Below are 24,096 nucleotides of genomic sequence, written 5' to 3'. Positions count from 1 at the left end.
TACTTATTGCTGCCTCAGCGTGCCCACTTTTAAATGGGGAGGTAACATTATGTACATTATAGGGTGATACAGGGATTAAATGAATTTTAATTTATATAAAGCAGTTGTGTTTGGCATATTAGCAGGTGCTTACTATCAATACTTTATATTTAATGTTTATACTGTTTTCCCCTAAATGTACTAATATCACAGCTCATACGTAGTTTTATCAGCGCCTCTGACACCAAGGTGCACTTACTTACAAATCTATCTACAGCTCCTTTCTGCCCTGCAATAGACACTCTGCTCTTTGGTGGGGCATGGAGGTGTTGGGGGAAGACATGTGTGATTTCTGTTTCCCCAACACCTGGCATATAGCAGGCACTTAGTACATGTTTGCTGCATGAACGGGAGAAGGGGTCAGAGACACTCCTTGATTGGCTAGGGCAAGAGAAGAAAACGACCATAAAAATGCCCAAATGCAGTGTCTCAGCATTTTAATTCCCAGGGAGGAGATTTTGCTGGACCCATTGATCCCAGTGGCCCAACCTCAGTGCCCAGCACAGAGGTGAACAGGAGCCAACAGGAGAGATATGGACACACAGTGCGGGGGTCTGCAAACAGCGTCACAGGTGGGGCAGTGAGATTTCTAGGGAGCAGATAGGCATTACTTTGTTATTTTGGTGTCATGGAAACCAAGAGGCTCTATGGGACATAGGAAAAAGTGAAGCAGTTTGAAAATACCTCAGGACAAACCTTACCCTACTGAGCTGGAGGGATGAACTCAGATGATGCGAGGTTAGATAAAACAGTCACTGAAAAGAAAAGTGAAGGTGGGCCTTGTTTTCCCGGGTGTCAAAAACAGGGAGCTGGAACGTGAGGAAATCTGCATGAATGGGCACTTGGCAATTTTAACTGCAGTGCTACCTAGGGTTTGATTTTTTTCATTAAGTGAGAAATTGAATAGTTAACCAATTAAGCAGTTTTATTCTTATCATTATAACATTCAAATCAGATTACATAATAAAACAATTCTATAAAATAATGTATTTTATTGCAATTTCCTACTGAAGGAATATCCCTTCCTGAACTTTCCCCACAAACTTTCAGCACCCATAACAGGTTTCTTGTCAAAAGGCAGCAATTGTTTCACCTTGCCCTGTAGGAAGGAGAAACTCATCAGGAAGAAGTTTCAGTCACCGCACTGTTATTTTCTGAAATTTTCTTTCTTCTACAGCCGATAATCTTCAGGTCTGAAAGACAAAAATAAACATTTATTTTTTCACAAATCAGTTTCATTTTCTCCCGCATGATGCAAGAAGATTATTTTCCAATTTAAAATGAAAGTAACTGTTCATCAAGAAATATCTACTGGGCTTCCCTGGTGGCGCAGTGGTTGAGAGTCCACCTGCCGATGCAAGGGACACACGTTTGTGCCCCAGTCCGGGAAGATCCCACATGCCGCGGAACGGGTGGGCCTGTGAGGCATGGCCGCTGAGCCTGCGTGTCCGGAGCCTGTGCTCCACAATGGGAGAGGCCACAACAGTGAGAGGCCCACATACCGCAAAAAAAACCCAAACAAAAACAAACAAACAAAAAAAGAAATATCTACAAATATTATATCTAAATTTTTGGTGAAAAACATTAAGGCCAAATCATCACAAAGTAGAACAGTTAAGTGACAGTTCCCAAGTTCTTTGCAGAGTATAAATATAGGCCCCCGTGTGCCTATGAATGAATGTATGTAGTGACTTAAAAGCTTGAATTCAATTTCCCAAAAGCCCTTTTAATAGAAAGGATTATATATAAAGATATGGATTTGTCTAATAATGGCAAATTCTGAATGAGCAGTTTCGCTATTTGTATTATTTTATCATATGCTAAATTTAATTTTCATTACAGTAGCATACAAAATACATGTATAAACACCAGCCCTTTGATATTTTAATTACACACACATTTATTATATACATATATGGTCTTTTAATTTACTATATACGTATAGTCTTTTCTTTGTTTATATATTTATAGGGTTAATCACACCTGAAAGTTCCTTCCAGTAGTAAATTAAAACAAAGAACATTTTCAGAGAAATGTTAAATTTTAACAATGGAGAAAATGAGGAATAGGAAATTATGAAATACGAAAACTGTTAGTGTCCTGTTATCTTTTACAGAGTAGTGTAATTGTAGGTATTGAGCTCCTACGGAATTTTCAGAAGGAATTTAGTGATTAGTAAACTAAATAGATATTTTTGAAACAGCTGTAAAAATATTCAACAGTTTGAATTCCTTTAAAAAAGGAAACAGGTGAACTCTGTTTGCCCTGAAACAACTTATCTCATCCCTTTCTACATTTAAATCTTAAAAAAAAAAAAAAAAAAGACAAAGAGACCAGATAGCCCAGATAGGAAGACCAACAGTCTGGTAACTAAGTAAATGAACTACATTACAATTTAAAATTATTATTTAACTCTGAGGAACACAGGCACTGATGTGGGAAACTAACCAAATACGCTTCACCATATAGTCATTCTGTAACAACAAGAAGAGAAACTGCAGCATTTTGTCTCAGTTTCTGAAATCTCTTTTCAAATGTAAAAACTGAATCCAAAGTCTGGGAAATGACAGTTTGATACAATAGCTGGAAGGGGCTCCAAAGTGCACCCTTTTAATCTTGGGTATGTGACTCAATACAATCAAAGTTCCTAGTCAAGAGACACCAGTGCATTTTAAGAAACAATTTATTCTCCCGTCCAGCTGGTTCATATAATTACAAAAGGGTGGCGGTGATGCCATTGGAAAGAAATCTTCTAAGATTTCTAACAAGTAGTCCTAACAAGAAGTCTCTGCAATTCCACTCAATAAAATTAAATGTGCTTAGTCACAGTCTGGTTGTTTCCAAACCAAAAGTTAATTTATTAACAATGAGACGACGAAAGTACCCTTTAGTGGAATTTACAAGTAAAATAGGAAACATGTATGAAGGGTGTAATCTGTCAGGTAAAACATGTTGACAGTGACCTGAAGGCAATCGGGGGCTAATAAAGCCCAATTTTGTTTCAAGACATTTTGGAGGAAGTGAGGAGGGTTAAGATGAGGGCTCTGTTAGGGCTGGGGCAGTGATGGGTAAGGAGAAAGGATGGGCTCAGGATTCAAGAAGCAGAAAATTAACTTGACCAGGGCAGGGAGGGGAAGAGGGAAGAGACCAGGGGCATGACAGAGGAAGGAGCTACTGGAAAATGACACTTCAAGGATGACTATTAATTTTCAGCTTGAAGAACTCAGGAAATGGCAATGCTATCTATTTGTTCTGGAGAGGGTATACAGGCAGGAGAACAGATTCTGAAGGGAAGGATTTTGTTTTGAATATGATGAAATCTGGCCATGGCAGGCAGCTAGAAAGTAGGATTTGGAGTTTAGGAGAACTGGGGCAAAGGGAAAGACATCTGAGAGTCTCTAACATAGATTCTTTCTTATCCCACTTCCACATAGCGGAAGAACTTTCACTAGCTCTCCACTGCTTTGTCAAATTCAAGCACAGAGTTCAACACATAACCCTCCAGGACATGGTCCCAGTTAACCTTTCTGAGGCATTCTTTCCACACCCTGTCCGTTCTGGTCCCATTATACTACTTGCTATTGCCCAGATAGAAACTTTCAGACCGCTGGACTTGGGTACTTGATATTTTCTGCACTTGGAGTATCTCCTATCTCTTTTCTGCCTGGTGGACTTGACTAATCCTTCAAAATCCACCCCCCAGATCACATGTTCTGGGAAACCCTACACAGCTCTTCCTTTTCTAACTTAGGCACGGCTCTTTTCCCTGAGATCACCAGAGAACTTCATGCATACTTCTATTACATTGTTTCTCAAATTACATTTGCCCTAAGTAAGTGAACAAATGTTGTTATGTATGTAAATAACAGTGCTGTGTGCTTATCAGATGCCATGAAATATACTAACTACCTCACAGGCACTATCTCATTTTACCCTCCTATCTATATAGTGAGAAAGACACTGTTATCAACCCCATTTTACAGTTGACAAAACTGATGCTCAGAGGGGCTGAGTAACTTGTCTAAGGATACACAGCTAGGAAGTGGATGGTAGTGATCTAGTGCAGACCTTCTGACTCCAGTGTTTGCAAGCACCATTTTATTCTACACAACTCCTATCCTTTGAAGGCACAGTCCCAATATAATTGATCTTAGACTACCAGCAATTAGCACAGTATCTTGCATGTAGTGGAGGCTTGTAAGATACTTGTAATTATAGTGACCACCTTGAAAATGCCACTTTGTTTGCAGACTCATCCTTTCTGCTTTTGGAATCTTTTGCAGATGGTTAATTTGCTTCTAAGTGGGGGGAAACAGTATCATAGCCAAGAGACTAGATTCACTAGATGTTCGCAGAGCTAGAAATATCAACTCATGTGCGAGACAATCAAACATATTACATGGCTACAGGAGGTACCCCTGTGGGGAAAAGTGAGGTTTTTACACTAAATATGGTTCTATTTCTCTCTCCACCTACACAAATGAAAGCAGGTACACATACAACACATTTGTATTGCTTACTCCCACTAAAAGAAGGCAATTCAAGATAATATAAGAAAGGGGAGGGGAGTGGAGGGCTATTTAGCTGAGTGGGTCTCAAACTTCAGTGGGCATACAAATTGCTTGGGCTCTTGTAAAAATGCAGATTTTGATTCAGTTAGTCTGTAGAGGGTCTCATGATTCTGCATTTCTAACAAACTCCCATGCGATGCAATGCTGGTCCATGGACCACACACTGACAAGCAAGGGTTCACCTCAGACCTCCGACAGAGCTGTTCATAAGACGGAGGGCGCGACTATTTGAAGATGCTGAAGAAGCAAAAGAAGCGCTTTCAGTAGGAAGTTTCTAAAGCTGTGCTGTGCCTAACAGAAGGTAACACACTTCCTCATTAGCTAGACATGATTCCAATAGATATATAGTATCCTTCTGGCTCTTTACCCACCAGAGGACTTTATTAACAGGCAGCTTTATGCTTTTCTGATACAACAGTAACTAATTGTAAATTATGATAACATCAACAGAGGCTGGGTACTAAAATTCCTTTAGCATCTATCATGAAAGAAAGATTAACTTGGACTTCCCTGGTGGTGCAGTGGATAAGACTCCGTGCTCCTAATGCAGGAGGCCCAGCTTCAATCCCTGGTCAGATAACTAGATCCCACATGCATACCGCAACCAAGAGTTTGCATGCCATAACTAAGGAGCCCGCCTGCCGCAACTAAGACCTGGAGCAACCAAATAAATAAATAAATATTTTTAAAAAAAAGATTAACTATCTTTAGTAACTAAGTAAATGTCATTGTATTTAGGTTCTTAAAAAGTTGCTAGTTTATGTACACCAACATTACATTAATCAGAATTGAATTCTCAGGGACTTCCCTGGCAGTCCAGTGGTTAAGACTCTGCACTTCCAAGGCAGGGAGCACGGGTTAAGTCCCTGGTTGGGGAACTAAGATCCCACACACGGCATGGCCAAAAAAAATTAAAAAATTAAAAAATTAAAAAATAGAAATAAAAAGTCCTGGGGATGTAATGTACAGCATGGCGACTATAGTTAACAACACTATACTGTATATCAAAAAAAAAAAAGAAAGAAATACAAAAGGTCAGTCTGATTGAGTTTTAAGTCACATCCACTATAAGAATGGAACTATTTAGAATAAACCATTCCAGGAAATCTGGTCACATCACATACTCCTTGAACTAAAGATGTTAGCTGTACAGGTAATAGAGCAATGGTGCTGCTACACTCATTTCCCCAGACACTGTACCACTAGCCTGATCAGAAGAAGTTCAACAGTGATTTTTTAAAAACTAAACTCACTTCTAGGTACAATGGAATATTACTCAGTCATAAAAAAGAATGAAGTAATGCCATTTGCAGCAACATGGATGGATCTAGAGATTATCATACTAAGTAAAGCAGACAGAGAAAGACAAATATCATACAATATCACTTATATGCGGAATCTAAAAAAATGATACAAATGAACTTATTTACAAAACAGAAATAGACTCACAGACATAGAAAACAAACTAATGGTTACCAAAGGGTAAAGGTGGCAGGGGGAGGGATAAATGAGGAGGTCAGGATTAACATATACACATTACTATATATAAAATAGATAATCAACAAGGACCTACTGTATATAGCATAGGGAACTCTATTAGTACTCTGTAATAACCAATATGGGAAAAGAATCTGAAAAGAATAGATACATGTATAACTGAATCACTTTGCTGTATACCTGAAACTAACACAACATTGAAATCAACTATACTCCAATATAAAATAAAAATTAAAAAATAAACTCATAAGATTGTTAAAATTGTTTAAATCGAAAACTTTTTCCAATTAAAATTAATAGGAATTATTGTTACATTCAATTACCACTTTTAAGTCATAAGCTCTATTGGCTAGGAAATGCAAATGATTTGATTTTGGTTGTTTATATAAAGATTGCTTTTTATTTTAACAACCAGTCCTAATGCGTTCATATCCAAAAGAACAGTATAGTTTAGAAGGCTTAATATGAGCAAAATTCAGGACTGGAAATACTGAGGTCTACGGTTTAAGCCAATGCTGTGCTGGTTGAAATGATGGAAAAGCTGGAACATAAGCTTTCTCCCCAAGTCCAGCTAATAACTTCTGACTGTGAAGAGTAGCAAATTAAGTTAAATCTTGTACGAAAATGCCGCATGACTAGACTAGCACACAATTATGGAAAAACTTGAAGATGTCCAGGTCCCAGATCTTTATGGGTTTTGAAAAGGTAAAAAATCCTTCTCCACCGTCTTTAACTAAGTCTCTGATCTGAAGCACATTTTATAAAGCCATAGGTAAAATTATTTTTCTCTGGGCATTCATTTAACTAAAGCCGAAAATCTGTACATTTTTGGGATGCGTAGCTTTTATATCGAAGGGCAAGCAGAAAGCTGAAATCCTTGCTGACTTCCAGAGCTATAGACTGGACAGGACGCTCACCAAGTCCCTTCTGCGGTGCTAACGTTCCTGGCACCCGTTTTCTTTTACAGAGCTGCACGGATTACCTATTGAACTCCCTAAATCTAATCCTACTTTCAGCAAAGACAATTCCAGGGCCAATCACGGTTGTCCTCAAGCCTTCTCACTTTCATCCTCATCCTCACTTTCTATCCTCTCTCTTTTACAGGCACACTTCTAACAGCACGCTCTGTAAAGAGAGTTAGACCAGGAACATAGGTTTGCATCATAAACATCTGTTTTCAAGCATTTACTGATGCTGAAACTTTCCACACTTAAGTTTCTCTACAAAGGTGAGGGTTATGCTTAAAATAAAGCATTACTGATTTAATGAGTGAGGAGTAAAAAACATATTTCTTTTTTGATTTTGTTTCATCACTCTGTGGATAATGTGAAGCAACTCAAGTTGGAATTTTCTACATACCTAATTTTTCCTAAGAAAAGCTCTCCTACAGAGTTTTGTAGAAACGAAAATTAAAAGTTTCAAGTGAACTGTTTTATTTTTACCCTACATAATGAAAAATTTCCATTACAGTGACAGCATTATAATCTCCATGATTATTGTGGTTTTGTAATGTGTCGGCAAAACTGCAATGAGCATGGAAATAATTATTGACAGAATTAAAATAAGTTGACCATTTGAAAGCTACAATCTCAGGCAACTGAACTGTGAAAAAGAGATAGTGCTATTGTTTTATCTTTGAGAAACAAATTCTAAGTGTGTACCCTACAATCACCACTTGCCCGTGGCAAATGCACATTTACTCTGTACCATCGAGAAACACAAGATAAAACCTTATAACATATTCTGACACAATTTACATATCCATGAGATGTAAAAACTACTAATACACCAAGTATACACACTAATTTAAGAAGTAAGGTGTATAGGCAATGTTTCTCATATGAGAAAGTGGCTTTTAGTTATAAAACAATATTTATAGTTTCCTCATAAATATCAGTTTCTTTCCTTTTGGTCTACCATTGTTTTAAAAATAAATAAACAACTAGCCTAACAAAATCTAGAGTATGCTGAAGTTAGCCCTGAGGGAATACAACTTTTTAAGTGATTGAAAATAACTTAAATGAAATCCCAACAATGGTAGCTGTTAACTGAGATTAAAATAATTTTGTTAATCACCTACTGGGTTCAAAGCTTAGTTTATCAATTGTTACTGTTGCTCAGAAGCTTTTTGTCTCTAACAGAAATGGTAAAGAACTTACGTTGAACCAAAAGCTAGTAATAGTTGCAATTTAAAAATGTACATTTTTATACTATAAACATATGTTAGGTTTTATTGCTAGGGAAACAAAAACCAAAGCAAGCTATTTTTGTGTGTATTTATTTATGGCACAATCCAGGTACATCTGTTTCAGTCAAGTCTCTGCAGGTTCACCATCAGATCTATCTTGAATAATTTCCAATGACTACATTCCAAAGGAAGGTTATATTCTTGGCTTAGATATTTTGAGTGGAACAAAAAGTATATTTTAAGTAGGTTCCTTCTCCAAAAGGAGAAAAAAATTTGTTTTCTCATAAAAGCGAATCTATCAGTAATGAGGAATCTCACTTTCAAGGGATTGCACTGCATGGTGTATCAAATATTTTAGTTGTAGTTCTAATGTATATACTATTTTACACTTGAACTTTATTAACACATAATATTAACACATATAAGTTAACTTAAGTTAACAGATATTGTGTGGCTACTAGTGAGGAAGGATCACAACTTTAATAAAGCATAAAGGAAAGCCTGTGTCTAATGTATATTCCTGCCAGAGGGAAATTTGGAATGAAAAGAAGGGGCAGGAAAATCCATTTCAAAACAGTAACTCAATAATGCATCAAGTGGCTCTAAGTTTCACTAAAAGTCTCCTTCAAAATAATTATAGAAAAGCCCTTTCTAATTCCATTAATATAATGAGGGCATTCAGTCACCTTCTAATTTGTTTTAAATGAACCAGTGATCCCTTAGTAAAAGGAACAGTTTGATCAGTACTCTTTGACTATAATAACATTAAATATAGTTTGTTGTGAATGGTTATTTCATTATCATACTGCCTGGATTAACTGATTTAGAATACGCTTTAGAATATTCATGATATATAACTCCACATGAATAATATGTGTTTGGTCATGTAACTAACCAAATACTACCTTTGGTATTTCCAGTTTAAAAAAAAAAAAAGTACCACATCCATCTTGGTTAGGAATATAACTTCAATTATGACAGAGTTTCTATAAGAAAATCAGATATGACATACTTAGATTTACAGAATAAAACTGATGTCATATCCTGCAGCCATTGAAGATCATGCTTGTGGGGAAAAAAATCTTGTAAATTGGGAAAATGTGCAGTGAGACCATATTTAGAGAAAAATCATAATTTCCCAAATTTGTAAAACACACAAACGTACATACAACATAAAAACTAACACAAAGAAACAGGAAGTTAGCACACCAAAATGTTAAGTATGGTGAAATTATTTACTTATGTATATATCTTATTCTTATTTTCTACAATGAACATTTAGTAGTTTTTAAAACTCCCCCAAATTAAAATATTTTTCAACTGAACGCCTGAGTTTACTTTCCAAAGAGTATTATGTTTCAAGTAAATGTTGTCTATTTTATGTGCAGTCAACATTATTGTGAATTTTTAGTAAAGAAAAGGTTCCAGGGTGGTAAACTTAAGCTAATAAATGATTTCTATAAGTTAGGGATTAATTTCAATTTCTGGCAAATTCCACATCTCTTTTAAGGAACTTTTAAAAATGTTAACATCTTCCTAGAAAAATGTTCTATGTTTATATGGACTGAGTTTTAAGGATAAATGTAAGTTCTATGTAGTTTAAGTAGGAAAAGGTACATTGGTTATGTCTTGACTAAATGACCATGTAAATCTCTAAGAATAAGTTAAATTAAAATTATTTTTCCTAAAGTTTAAACATCATCAAAGTAGTTCAGAAGCTTCATTTCTCAGATGCCAAAGGAGGGAATAATTGTAACTATCACAGCATGTGGAACAAATTTTAAAACCTTTTATTTACTGATTTATCTAAATAAACCACTATATGATCTGGAGGAAAAAAATGAATTTAAATAAAAAGAATTAAAAACAGAATCTTAGGTTTTGACAAGAAGGCAAACTATTAAACAGGTATCTAAAAAGTAGCCAAGGAAAAGAGAAAAGCACTCCACACTTAATTCAGTTGTTAGAATCAAATGAGGTCACATAATGTATAGTTTCTCGTCCACAAGTATGTCAATGTCAAGCAATCAAAACCAGAACATAAGGGAATAATAGAAAACGCACTTCCTTATTTTAGAGAGAAATACTTAACATGAGAATGTACCCTAATAACTAGCTGATAAAAATATCAGACATCATAAAGCCAATTTTTTCAATTTTTCACAAACAGTTTGTTAATCACTTGTTTGATATCAACTGAAAAGCAGCCAGATAATTCAGATGATACAGTGAACAGGAACAAAAACAATAAAACAAAGGGTTTTTTAAGTTGGTCAATTTCACTAATTCTGACATGAAGAATTAGTATTAAATTAGAGCATTTTACTACATATGTTCTAAAAATTATTTCTAACCTCATTTATAAAAGCTGATAAAAGGATACTCTATTTTTCATTTATTCATTCAATAAATATTTGCTGAGTGCCTACTTAATGAGCCAGTCACTGTGCTCAGTGCTAAGCAAGACAACATACACGTCCCTCATGGAGTCTCGTAAGGGAATGACATTAAACAGGTAATCATGCATATATTTAATTACATTAGAATAAATACAGTAAAAGAAGAGGAACATGTACAATGAGACCCTATAAAGGGGGCCTAACCCAGCTCAAGGATTATAGGAAGGACTTTTGGAGGAAGTTTTATTTAAACGCTTCATCATCTGCATTTCCTTGGCATCTGTCAAAAGGTATAGCACGTAGTATAAACTCAATAAAAGTTTGTAAAACGGAATTAAATAATTGCTTTAATGGTAATTTTTCAAATGTGTGTCCTAGTGCTTATTATAGTGTCTTGCACATAAGAGTGTCTTGCACATAATACATATTTGTTGAATAAATAAATAAATTAATGAAGCAGTTTACTTTTGTGGAAAGAACACAGGTTTTGGAATCAGCTACAACTAGTTTCAAATTCAGGCTATACTACAAACCAGCCAACCTTTGGCTTAGTCTTAAAAACAGGAATAATGTATTTTATCTTATTGGTAAGAGAATTAGGTACAATGTATGTAAACCACCTAGCACAGTGCGGGGCAACTGGAAAGTGTAAATGATCACTAATAATATTATTTTGCTCATTATATGCAGATTTAGTTAAAAGTGAACCTTATACAGGTCAGCAAAGTCAAAAAGATTTAAACAGAATACCCTAAAGACCTCTGTGTGCAAAGAGTGAAGTTATATACACATGCAATGAGAGTCAAAGATTAGATTCCTGGACATCCTGGTAATCCTGGGAAAACTTAGGTTTTCACAAACCTATCTGGCCAAACAGCCCATCAAGAGATATGGATTTTCAACCATAAACAAGACCAAAAGACAACCCTCAGAATGGGAGAAAATATTTGCAAATGAAGCAACTGACAAAGGATTAATCTCCAAAATTTATAAGCAGCTCAGGCAGCTCAATAACAAAAAAACAAACAACCCAATCCAAAAATGGGCAGAAGACCTAAATAGACATTTCTCCAAAGAAGATATACAGACTGCCAACAAACACATGAAAGGATGCTCAACATCTTTGCTCATTAGAGAAATGCAAATCAAAACTACAATGAGATATCATCTCACACCAGTCAGAATGGCCATCATCAAAAAATCTAGAAACAATAAATGCTGGAGAGGGTGTGGAAAAAAGGGAACACTCTTGCACTGCTGGTGGGAATGTGAATTGGTACAGCCGCTATGGAGAACGGTATGGAGGTTCCTTAAAAAACTACAAATAGAACTACCATATGACCCAGCAATCCCACTACTGGGCATATACCCTGAGAAAACCATAATTCAAAAAGAGACATGTACCAAAATGTTCATAGCAGCCCTATTTACAATAGCCCGGAGATGGAAACAACCTAAGTGCCCATCATCGGATGAATGGATAAAGAAGATGTGGCACATATATACAATGGAATATTACTCAGCCATAAAAAGAAATGAAATTGAGCTATTTGTAATGAGGTGGATAGACCTAGAGTCTGTCATACAGAGTGAAGTAAGTCAGAAAGAGAAAGACAAATACTGTATGCTAACACATATATATGGAATTTAATAAAAAAAAATGTCATGAAGAACATAGGGGTAAGACAGGAATAAAGACACAGACCTACTAGAGAATGGACTTGAGGATATGGGGAGGGGGAAGGGTAAGCTGTGACAAAGTGAAAGAGCGGCATGGACATATATACACTACCAAACGTAAGGTAGATAGCTAGTGGGAAGCAGCCGCATAGCACAGGGAGATCAGCTCGGTGCTTTGTGACCGCCTGGAGGGGTGGGATAGGGAGGGTGGGAGGGAGACGCAAAAGGGAGGGGATATGGAAACATATGTATATGTATAACTGATTAAATTTGTTAAAAAAAAAAAAAAGATATGGATTTTCAGAGTACAATGGATAAGTATCCTGTGGGAAGATTAGCTGTCTTTTGTAGATCAAGTCATGAGGATGCGTGGCTCTCTCTAAACCTACTGTGTAAATTCTGTAAACATTTCTGAGGCCCTATCAGGTGGGGTACGGTTCTATGCACTGGGGATGTAACAATGAACAAAATGCAGCCCTTGCTTCTGAGGAGGTAAATGTGGTAATAACAGAGCTACATACACGGCAGGTGCTACAGCAGGAGATGGTTGAGCACTTAGTCTGCTCTTGATGTTTAGGTGAGGCTTCTTAAAGGAGACTGACATCTGAACTAAGGCCTAAAGAATGAGTAAGAGTTATCCCAGAGGAGGAGGTGAGGGACGTGTTGTTTTAGGCAGAGGTAACAGCAGAACAAAGTCATGGAGAAGTTAAATTGCATAAAAAGGGTGCCAAGCTTACACAGTCTGCTATGCTAGACCAGCACAGTGGAGTGAGAAGAATTTAAGCTGATGAGGTTACAAAGAGCCTGGTAGGCCAGGCAAAACAGCCTGGAAACAATTAGATAGGACAGTATGTCAAATCTAAGCAGCTTTCTGGCTCATAGGTAGAGGAAATTGTAATAGAGGAGAGCAAAAGTGTTTTTTTATTTTGTTTTTCTATTTGGATTGACTCTAAGTATCCAGAATTAATGACTTTCATTAGATCATATTCTTGGCTTAGTGAAGCAATCTGAAAAAACAGAGAATCACTTTGTTTTAGGTAAGAACAATTCATTTATTATCCCAAGAGACTACAATCAATCCAAGTTATGTCATCCCAAACAAAATATCTGATAATTTATAGGCATCTATGAACATCCTTGCACTTACCTAGCAAGGTCTTAAGACTCCGAGACTTTTGGTTCTACCATCTACATCTAGAGTTTATTTGTAGGTAGAAGCTGCAAACAGTATCCAAGAGAGTGAAAAGATGTTCATTCTTCCTAGCCTCAAGGATCTTATCATTTGGATATGAAAACAGGAGATACTAAACTCAGGTTAAAAAACAAAAGTAGGAAGGAAAAGAAAGACTTACGGAGACCAAACTCTTGGGAAAGCCTCTATTTCTTCTTGTGTGTACTCATCTAGACGTCTGGGCACTTTTCGTGGTTGAGGAAGCTCTTCCACTAAATTCTTAAGAATATCTTCTGGTATATCCTAGAGTAAATAAAAATTTAGGCTTAATTTTCTTAAAATATATTCCCTAGTAATAAATTAGTAATTCTTAGTATTAAAAAATAATAAAAGAATGTTTATAAAATGAGAACACAATCTTCAAATTAAAACTCTGTAAAAATCCCTGAAAAATACATTAAATCAGTGATGTATGTAATCTCATTACAGTAATACATTCTATATTTTAATCTTGACAAACCTATTCCTAATGATACATTAGATGTCTTCAATTCTGACAAGTATCTGGTCAATAAATTCTACTTTTTCTGAATATTGTTAAATTTTTCCTCTCCTTTCAGCTGCAAAAAGGCACTGCTTTGGCTCATTCTCACAATGTTTCATCTGATGAGTGTATGCACAAGGTCTGTTGCTTCCAGTGCCACAACCTTTTTCAATTAATGCTCCATGTTGTTGCCAAAAAAAACTTTCGAAAATGAAAATCTGCTGGATCTGAGTCATTTAGCCAACAAGCATTTACTGAACTCCTTCTATGAACTAGAAATTGTGCTAGGTGCTGAGTATATAAAGGAAAATAAAAAGGTCATGGCTTCTAAAGGCTTGCAGTTTTAAAGAAGTCACTCCTTAGCTAAAAATCTCTCAGGATGAAGTTCTAACTCCTTAGCTAAACCAGGAAGCGCACCTCTCCAACTTCACCCCTCCACAAATGCCCGTGGCTTCTGAGTAAACAACCTCCTCACCTTTCAGGCGTTGGTCTACACTCAAATCCTGGTGCCTTTATTAATGGCACTTGCCCAGAACTACCTTCCCCTGGATATATATCCAAATGTTCAGAAAAATAAAAGGAAAGGTAAAATATAAGAAAGTCTGAACTTGGGTAACGAAAAGCAAGCTAAAGAGTAAAGCATACATTTGAGAGGTATCTTAAAAGAACAGGAATTGGACTAAATAAAGGGAATGATAAAATGAAGAGCATGAATAACCAAAATAATTAACATTTATATTGTGCTCATGGAACAAAAATAAGGGAAAGAGAATTATATTGTGGATCTGAATGATCAGTTAATTTTGGAGAGTCTATCAAAAAAATAGTAAGATATCAATATGGAAGTGTCCTATGGGCACTTCCCTAGGGATCGTAGATATAATTCCCTCTTTTCATTTTAGTGTGTTCCTAAACATTTTCAAAAAAGGAGGATGATTATACAGTAAATTACAGTTGTCTGCAGAGAGCAATAGTATAACTGGGAATCAAATACCTAGGCAAGGACATGGCATCAAATAGGTTATTCAAGATGTCAAGAATCAAAATACAATTTAAAAATAACTTTAGAGAATCACAGAGCTCTACTGCACTATAAACTCATTCCAAAACCTAATATGGCAAAAATTTAAAAATATTTTTTAAAATTTAAAATGACTTTAAAATTGTGGTTTGGATAGGCTGGGTCACTACCAACATATACAAAACACAGTAAATACTATTGAGAAGTGTTTCTTCACTGAAAAGTAGTTGAAAAATATTTAAATTCCCTTCCCCAGCATATTCAAATATGCAAGTGTAAGACAGAATCAGAACAAGCAGAGAAAGCCTGGACACATGAAATACTGTTAAGGTGTCCTTATTTTTTACTTACTAAAGAAGTCTATCTGCCAGTTTGGTATTCACGAAAATTTATGACTATTTCACACTTCTCTGGGAAGCCATTAAAAAAAATCCTTAGCTTGTATCTGCAAAGACAATTTTAAACGTTGCCAACTGCTCACTCAGCATAGAGAGTTTGGGACATAGTGGGTTCCTGGTAAATGTTTGCTGAATTGAATAGAATTTTGACTGAAATGGGCTTACCAAATTTCACCACTATTAAAGGAATCCACTGAAAGAATGGACAAAATCAATGCAAGGTTAGGAATTAAAGATGCTGATTAGGCATTACACATGAAACTGGAAAAACTTTCTTTTTATGCGTTTATGTCCTCTGCACAGAGCAGGTGGTGAACCTAAGAGGGAAATAAGGAAAAGAATAAAAGTAGAAAAAAGAAACACAGGGGTGAGGTGATCATTTACTTTTTTGAAATTTTTCCTCTTTATACTTTTTTTTTTTTGACCGTGCCACGCAGCTTGCAGGATCTTAGTTCCCTGACCAGAGATCAAACCCGGGCCCTAGGCAGTGGAAGCGTGGAGGCCTAACCACTGGACCGCCAGGTAACTCCCACTTTTTTGCAATTTTTAAAGGAATTTCAAATCTACCAAAAAGTTGCCAAAATACGTGAACACTCATCTAACCTTCACCTAAATTCACTGACTATTCAAATAGGACATGACTGCTTTCTCTCTTTTTATCTATTCATAAACACATACACCAAAAACATTCTTTTTGACTACACCATTTGAGAGTAGTCTGCAAATATTCCGTCCCTAAATATTTCAGCATATATATTTCCTAAATATAAGAATTGTCTCGGGGCTTCCCTGGTGGCGCAGTGGTTGAGAGTCCGCCTGCCGATGCAGGGGACACGGGTTCGTGCCCCTATCCCGGAAGATCCCACATGCCGCGCAGCGGCTGGGCCCGCGAGCCATGGCCGCGGAGCCTGTGTGTCCGGAGCCTGTGCTCCGCAACGGGAGAGGCCACAGCAGTGAGAGGCCCGCGTACAGAAAAAAAAAGAAAAAAAAAAAAAAAAAAAAAAAAAAGAATTGTCTCGGATGTAACCACATTACAAATTCATGTTCAGGAAAACTAACATTGATGAAACACCTTTTACTCTAATATACAGTGTATATTCAAATTTCCCAAATTGAATTTTTCCAATCCAAGGTCAAGGGTCACATGCTACCGCTATCATGTTATGTTGGTTAACATACATAATATATTTAGTCTAGTTTCCTTTAATCTGAAGAGTTTCCTTGTTTTATCTCTTTTATGAAATTAACATTTTTGAAGAGGTCAGGCCAATTATGTTGCAGAATGTCCTTTGTTTGGATTTGTAGGACTCTCTCCTCATCATTAGATTTAGGTTAAACATTTCTGACAGGACACTATATAGTTTATGCTGGGTCTTCAGTGCTTCATTCATAGCAGGAGGCACATGATGTCAGTTTTTCCCATATTGATGATATATTTAATATCTTGGTTATGAGTGGTGGTTCACCAGATGGCTTTAACATAAAAGTATCTTTTCCCTTTTTAAATAGTAAGTACTCGGTGACACGATGTTTTGAAACTGTGTGAATATCCTGTTCTATAATGCTTTACTCAATAGATACAGAATATGCTGATAATGGTGGCTTTTCTAATTCAGTATTATTTCTACATTTTTTAGATGACATTCTTCTCTAAAGAAGAGCTTTTCCTTCTCCAGAAAGAAGGGAAATTATAATCAGTTAAAAATAATTTTTGGACTATCATTGTGGGCTCATAGATTTTTGTTTTCTATTCAAGGTAATCCATCATTATGATCATTCAAGGCTCAAACAGTCCATATTTGGTCAGTGGGCACCACTTCAAGCTGCCTCCTGTGTTCTCTCGATATTTCTCCATCGGGTTTTGATCACTGTCTTACTTTCTGTTACTTATTATTTTACTATTATAAACAATGCAGAAATAATAATCTTGTGCATGTGTGCACTCCAAAATAACCTTCTTCTTTGTTCCAGACCTAGAAACAACATTTCTAAGAAGAACCACATTCCTTTTAATAGGGAATAGCACTTAGAAAACACAATCTGTGCACTAGTTCTGCTTACTTCTATTGGTATTGTCCTCTTATTTTTTGAATATATAAAATCTCAACATGATAAAAAAGTTAAAGTAAAAAAAAATAATAATCTAAAAGGTATTCTCCAAAAATCTCATCCTCTTCCCTACTCCTTTCATCTTGTTGTGCCCATGATCTAGTAAATAACCAACTTCATTTTCTCATTTATTCTTCCTGTGTTTCTTTATGCAAAAAGAAGACAGATAAATATATATGTGTGTATGTAAACATACATATGTATAAATGCATATAAAAGGTAGTATGCTAGCTATATTCTTTTCCACTTTGCTTTTTTAAACTTAGCAATACATCCTGGAAAGCATTACTTACCATCACAATGATATTTGTCATTCCTTTTTTATAATTGCATAGTACTCAACTGAATAGATATAGCATAGTTTAGCCAATTTCCTATGAATAAGCATTTATTTATTTCTATTACTTTACTATTGTAGATAATGTGGAAACAATAATCTTGTGTATGTGTATCTTCAGGGTAAATTGCTATAAATAAGATAGCCAGATCAAGCATGAATCTCCTTATGTATGTATTTTTATTAAATGTTAGCTAATTCCCCGGATTCCTTGTGGGTTGCACCATTTTGTACTGCTACCAGCAATGTCTGAGTGCCTGTTTCCCCATGGTCATGACAATAAAAAAATCTAGCAATCCATTTTTGGAGAAATGGGCTCATTTATTTTATAGCCTGAAATTATTTAAGTAATTTATGCTGAAACATATCTACCTTATAACTGGTAAAAATAACATTACTATTTTTTTGTTCCTTGTAGAAATTATGGTTCCTAAAAGCATGTGAAAGTACAATCAGAAACAGGAGTTTTAAAATTCTTGTGATTTCATGCCCAAGGTCATTTATCCTTATATGATGATACTGCTCCCATACTTGTTACCTCAGAGGTAAAGTGAATAGTGGGAAATTATTCTACTCATTCGTGCAAAGTAAAGGTAATAAATTAGCCACTTTGATAAAAGCCTGAATAATTTACTCATGCATTATTTAAACTAACAACAGAACATACAGGTGTCTTGAACAGTTGTGTAACTTTATATTCTGGAATGAATTCTACCTTATTCCTCTAGTAGGAACTATAAGGACAACAATTATAACCCATAATATTGATAGCAACTAGAACTTACTGTTCCAGGGCCTGGTCTAAGTACTCTACAAATGTTATCTCATCTAACCCTTACAGCAATCTTATGAAGTAGGTACTATTATTATGCCCATTTCACAGATGAGAAAACAGAGATAACGGCCATGAAGTCAGTAGATGGTGGGGGCATGTATTCAAACTCAGGCAGTCTGATTCCATGGCCTGGACTCAACTATTTTATTATAGAACCTCTAGTGTTTCATTATATTATACCAGAGAGAAAAACCAAGTACTTATACCAGTACAATAGTTATGGATAAAAATGTCTATTTTTTTTTTTCAAGTACTTTTTAGCTGAACAAACTCTGAGTAGGAATAAGTATTCTCAAGTTAAATTATGGGAAATAATTAGCAACCAAAGCCGAGCTATTAATCTATGATTCATAGAAGCTACAGGTCACAAAAAAAGTAAACTAAATTCATACTTTTTTGTAGTTCATGAAATTATCTATAAGTAACCTCAATTTAACAGGGGCTCTAATTATAGTTTCTTGTTCCAAACAAAGCAGACTATAGTTCCTTTTTCCAAAGAAAGCAGTTATTAAAGTGAAAATATAGAACTTACAGACTTTTGGTTTTTAGTCCAATGATGGCTCACTTTATGATTTAAAATAGAAGCAATGGTTATTATAGTGCATTCACTATAAAATGCAAAAAATATTTCAGAAGTTGACATAAAATTACTGAAAATACAACAATTTTTAAAATGAGAAAACATTTAATTAAAAATTTAAGAAAGCAGCTCAATATCAAAAAAACAAACAACCCAATCCAAAAATGGGCAGAAGACCTAAATAGACATTTCTCCAAAGAAGATATACAGACTGCCAACAAACACATGAAAGAATGCTCAACATCATTAATCAGTAGAGAAACGAAAATCAAAACTACAATGAGATATCATCTCACACCGGTCAGAATGGCCATCATCAAAGAATCAACAAACAATAAATGCTGGAGAGGGTGTGGAGAAAACGGAACCCTCTTGCACTGTTGGTGGGAATGTAAATTGATACCGCCACTATGGAGAACAGTATGCAGGTTCCTTAAAAAACTAAAAATAGAACTACCATACGACTCAGCAATCCCACTACTGGGCATATTCCCTGAGAAAACCATAATTCAAAAAGAGTCATGTACCACAATGTTCACTGCAGCTCTATTTACAATAGCCAGGACATGGAAGCAACCTAAGTGTCCATCCACAGATGAATGGATAAAGAAGATGTGGTGCATATATACAATGGAATATTACTCAGACATAAAAAGAAATGAAATTGAGTTATTTGTAGTGAGGTGGATGGAACTAGAGTCTGTCATACAGAGTGAAGTAAGTCAGAAAGAGAAAAACAAATACCGTATGCTAACACATATATACAGAATCTAAAAAAAAAAAAAAGTCATGAAGAACCTAGGGGCAAGACGGGAATAAAGACGCAGACCTACTAGAGAATGCACTTGAGGACACAGGGAGGGGGAAGGGTAAGCTGGGACGAAGTGAGAGAGTGGCATGGACATATATACACTACCAAATGTAAAACAGATAGCTAGTGGGAAGCAGCTGCATAGCACAGGGAGATCAGCTCAGTGCTTTGTGACCACCTAGAGGGGTGGGATAGGGAGGGTAGGAGGGAGGGAGATGCAAGAGGGAAGAGATATGGGGATATATGTATATGTATAACTGACTCACTTTTTTATAAAGCAGAAACTAACACACTATTGTAAAGCAATTATACTCCAATAAAGATGTTAAAAAAAATTAAGAAAGTATCATCAGTGACTTACTTCATCTGGGAAAAGATGCAACCTCTGCATCAGAGTTCTTCGGTGAAGGTTTTTTGGCAGCATGCCATAAATAGCTAGTTTAACAATCTGAAAAACAGATACACGGGGGACTCAATAAGAAAAATGTAACTGGAGATATAAACACAGTAAGAGATAGTGATGAAAACGAGTGGGCTAAGATTCAATGTGAATGTGAAAGAAATGAAACTGAGACCTAAGCAGATATGTGGCAGTAACAGAAAAGTAACTTTTATTATTTTGTACATTACTATTTTCTTTCGAATCTGTTTTTTCATTTAGAAAAGGGACAAAAGGAAGAGATAACAGATAACTTGTGTATGTGTCGATTTTAGATAGAATAAGAAAAAATTCTTTAAGCTTATACAAGAACCTGTGGCTCAAATAATCTATTATAGGGCTTCCCTGGTGGCGCAGTGGTTAAGAATCCCCCTGCCAATGCAGGGGACACGGGTTCCATCCCTGGTCCAGGAAGGTCCCACATGTTGTGGGACTAAGCCCGTGTGCCACAACTACTGAGCCTGCTCTCTAGAACCTGCGAGCCACAACTACTGAAGCCCACGTGCCTCAACTACTGAAGCCTGCGTGCCTAGAGCCCGTGCTCCGCAACAAGAGAAGTCACCGCAGTGAGAAGCCTGCACACTGCAACGAAGACCCAATGCAGCCAAAAATAAATAAATAATTTAAAAAATTCATTAAAAAATAATAAGCTATTACATACAGGTTACAGCAGATCCTAGGGAGGCTTAATCTCATTTCTTCCAGGTGGGAGATCAGGAGGTTTCCAATTCATAAACTGTGCCTGACCATACAGTCATGAGACTGACTCTGTAAGTCACCAATCTATAACAATGGTAATGGCTAGCATTCACTGAAAACTTACTGTGTGTACAGCGGTCACTGCATTACATTTGTTATCTTTTTACGATACTAAGTCCCACTTCACAGATGAGGAAACAAATTTAGTGAGGTTACAGAACCGACCCCCCAATTTCATGTATCTCTTAAGCAGTGGTGCTGGATTCAATCCAGGTAGGTTTATTCCCAGAACAGACATACAGGACATGCAAACACACCTATAATGTGTTTCTCTCTGTAACTTTTCAAGAAGACAAAGTCCCTTCTCCCCGTCATACCCACTCCCAAGACGGGAAACTAACCTTTTCCTGATTTACTTTTCCCCTTGTTAAGGTTATTGTCATTGTTGGTCTGAATGTGATTTTATGTATGTTTTGTCAAGAGAAAGGCACACACTGTCACCTTGTGCTCCATAATTTCCTGGGGACCTCCTGGTAAACAGTGTATACAAATATATTGCAGAAGCTTCATAAAACTAAGAGACATTTGGAGAGTCAAATTGATTTTTTTCATCTGTACTCATATTTCAAGGATATCATTTGGCATGTATGAAACTAAACCCATTAAAACAATACACGTTGGAATAGAATTGCACTATAAGAGGATTTCCTGATCCTTTTATTTTCTCATCACATCACACCACCTCACTATGTACTAAAGCTAATGGCGTCCCATATATATTTTCCATCCATTTTCTGTGTTAGTGCTGTTGAGACTTTATGTTCTGGAGACTATTTAAATACAGACTTACATTGTTAAAATTAAAAGCAATTAGAAATTCAGTTCCTGAATCACATAAGCCACATTTCAAGTGGTCAGACAAAGAACATGTCCATCATAGCAGAAATTTCTCTTGGGCAGCACTGTCAGTAGTCTTTAAAATTTTTAATGTTTTAAAAGTCTTTAGTAGAAAGTGACAATGTTAAGACTGCTCAGGGCTTCCCTGGTGGCGCAGTGGTTGGGAGTCCGCCTGCCGATGCAGGGGACACGGGTTCGTGCCCCGGTCCGGGAGGATCCCGCGTGCCGTGGAGCAGCTGGGCCTGTGAGCCATGGCTGCTGGGCCTGCGCGTCCGGAGCCTGTGCTCCGCAATGGGAGAGGCCACAACAGTGAGAGGCCCGCGTACCACACACACACAAAAGAACCAAAAATCCAAAAAACAAACAAAAAAACAAACAAAAAAGACTACTCAGCATCTTGTCTGGATAAGCAAATCATTATATCTTCTGTCATTATATCATCCTAACAGCAATTTTGTTGCATTAGTAGGGTTACTTGGCATATGGTCTTCATGTTCTTAAAAACATTTAGTTGTATTTACTTGAATTAACAAGTTGGTATTTTTAAAATATGCCCTATTAAAAAATGCAAACGTAACACTCAAATTAGAGAAAGCTGGAAAGTATGAAAGGGGTACAAGCTGCCAGGTGAGAGAAAAAGGGGATGACAGACATACAGATGTACATACCCCAAAAATAAATGTGACACAACCTGCATACGCAGTGAAGTAATTCTAGCTGTATAGACTTAAGCATAAACTCTAAGGGATTCAGAAAGTGAGAAAGATAGAACAAGGTAAAGGTAATAAGTATTAAATACTTTCCTCATCTAACCTGTAACCCAGGGCACATGACATTTGTTTTACATAAAGTATCTTTATAAACTATAGGAGAGGGAATAAACATAAGAAAGGAACCATATTAGAAGAAAAATACAAGAACAGAGACTCTTAAGGAAACTAAAATGTATGACAGAGGGAGAAAGGATATAAGGAAAGGGCTGAATCAATATATTTATTTGAGTTTAGAATTAGTGATCTTCTATGTAATTATAAAAATGTATTGAAATATTTAAAAGCCTACTATTTAAATATGTTAATCAATGTACTTTACAAGTAATATTCCAAGATCGTACTAATAATCAGAAAGATGCTTCATGAAACAAATTCTCCTAAAAGCCACATATACCAAGTACTGATAAGCAAATTATGTCTGCTGGAAGAAGACCTACTGTTCCAGAAAAACACTGAGTGTTTCAATTGGAAGTAAAATAACTGACCTCTTCCTTAACATGTCATTGTTTTTAGAAACACAATCAAAATTAAGACTTAAAAAAAATTAAGATCTTTTAATGAGGTAAAAATTCAAATGGATTTAACTCTAAATATTTTCCAAGCCGTCATCAAACACTTTGCAATGCATTTCAATCTTTGTTCATAAGAAATAATTTGAAACAATTTCTACAAATGTTATCCAAAGCCAAATTCTTAACATCAAAAATTGGACTATATTGCCTCCTAGTGTATAGTTAGCATACCTGAATAAACTAGAAACTAATTTTAAAAACATTGAAACATATTTATAAGTATTAAAACTATAATTTGTTGTAAAAGTTGTGGTATATATTACCAGTAGCCCTAACAACTTTTTACTACTATTATATGCAATCCATATTAATAGTCAAAATAGGATATTTTATTTTGACCCATGATAATCTAAAGACACATGAATTATAAAGCAGAACCTTAAATATTTCTTAAGAAGCAATTTCTGAGCATGTTTTTATAATTATAAAAAGTAAAAATAAACAGTAAAGTATGGAACATCTAAATGTCATGTCAGACCTTATAATAATAAACATGCCCTTCCCCCCCCACCTTTGCCAAGAAAATTATAGGCAGT

The 24,096-nt window shown here is 35.9% G+C and overlaps 1 protein-coding gene across 2 annotated transcripts in view; it reads right to left on the bottom strand.

Annotated features, from left to right (window-relative positions):
- Positions 1-943: 943 nt before the first annotated feature.
- MRPL13 (mitochondrial ribosomal protein L13) overlaps positions 944-24,096 on the bottom strand; it is a 38,926-nt gene continuing 15,773 nt past the window's right edge. Inside the window, exons 5-7 of one of the 2 annotated variants that reach the window (XM_082601737.1) lie at positions 20,542-20,628; positions 13,727-13,848; positions 944-1,232 (exon numbers count right to left, since the gene is read on the bottom strand). In XM_082601737.1, coding sequence (XP_082457863.1) covers positions 1,211-1,232; positions 13,727-13,848; positions 20,542-20,628 — 231 coding nt within the window. In that variant the 3' untranslated portion in view covers positions 944-1,210. The remainder of the gene's footprint in view (positions 1,233-13,726; positions 13,849-20,541; positions 20,629-24,096) is intronic. The other variant, XM_082601738.1, reaches the window with a different exon arrangement.

Source organism: Mesoplodon mirus (assembly GCF_964341445.2).
Source record: "Mesoplodon mirus genome assembly, chromosome: 16".
NCBI classification, from domain to species: Eukaryota; Metazoa; Chordata; class Mammalia; order Artiodactyla; family Ziphiidae; genus Mesoplodon; species Mesoplodon mirus.
Note: the sequence above shows the minus strand (reverse complement) of the source record. Positions and strands in the feature narration are given on the sequence as shown.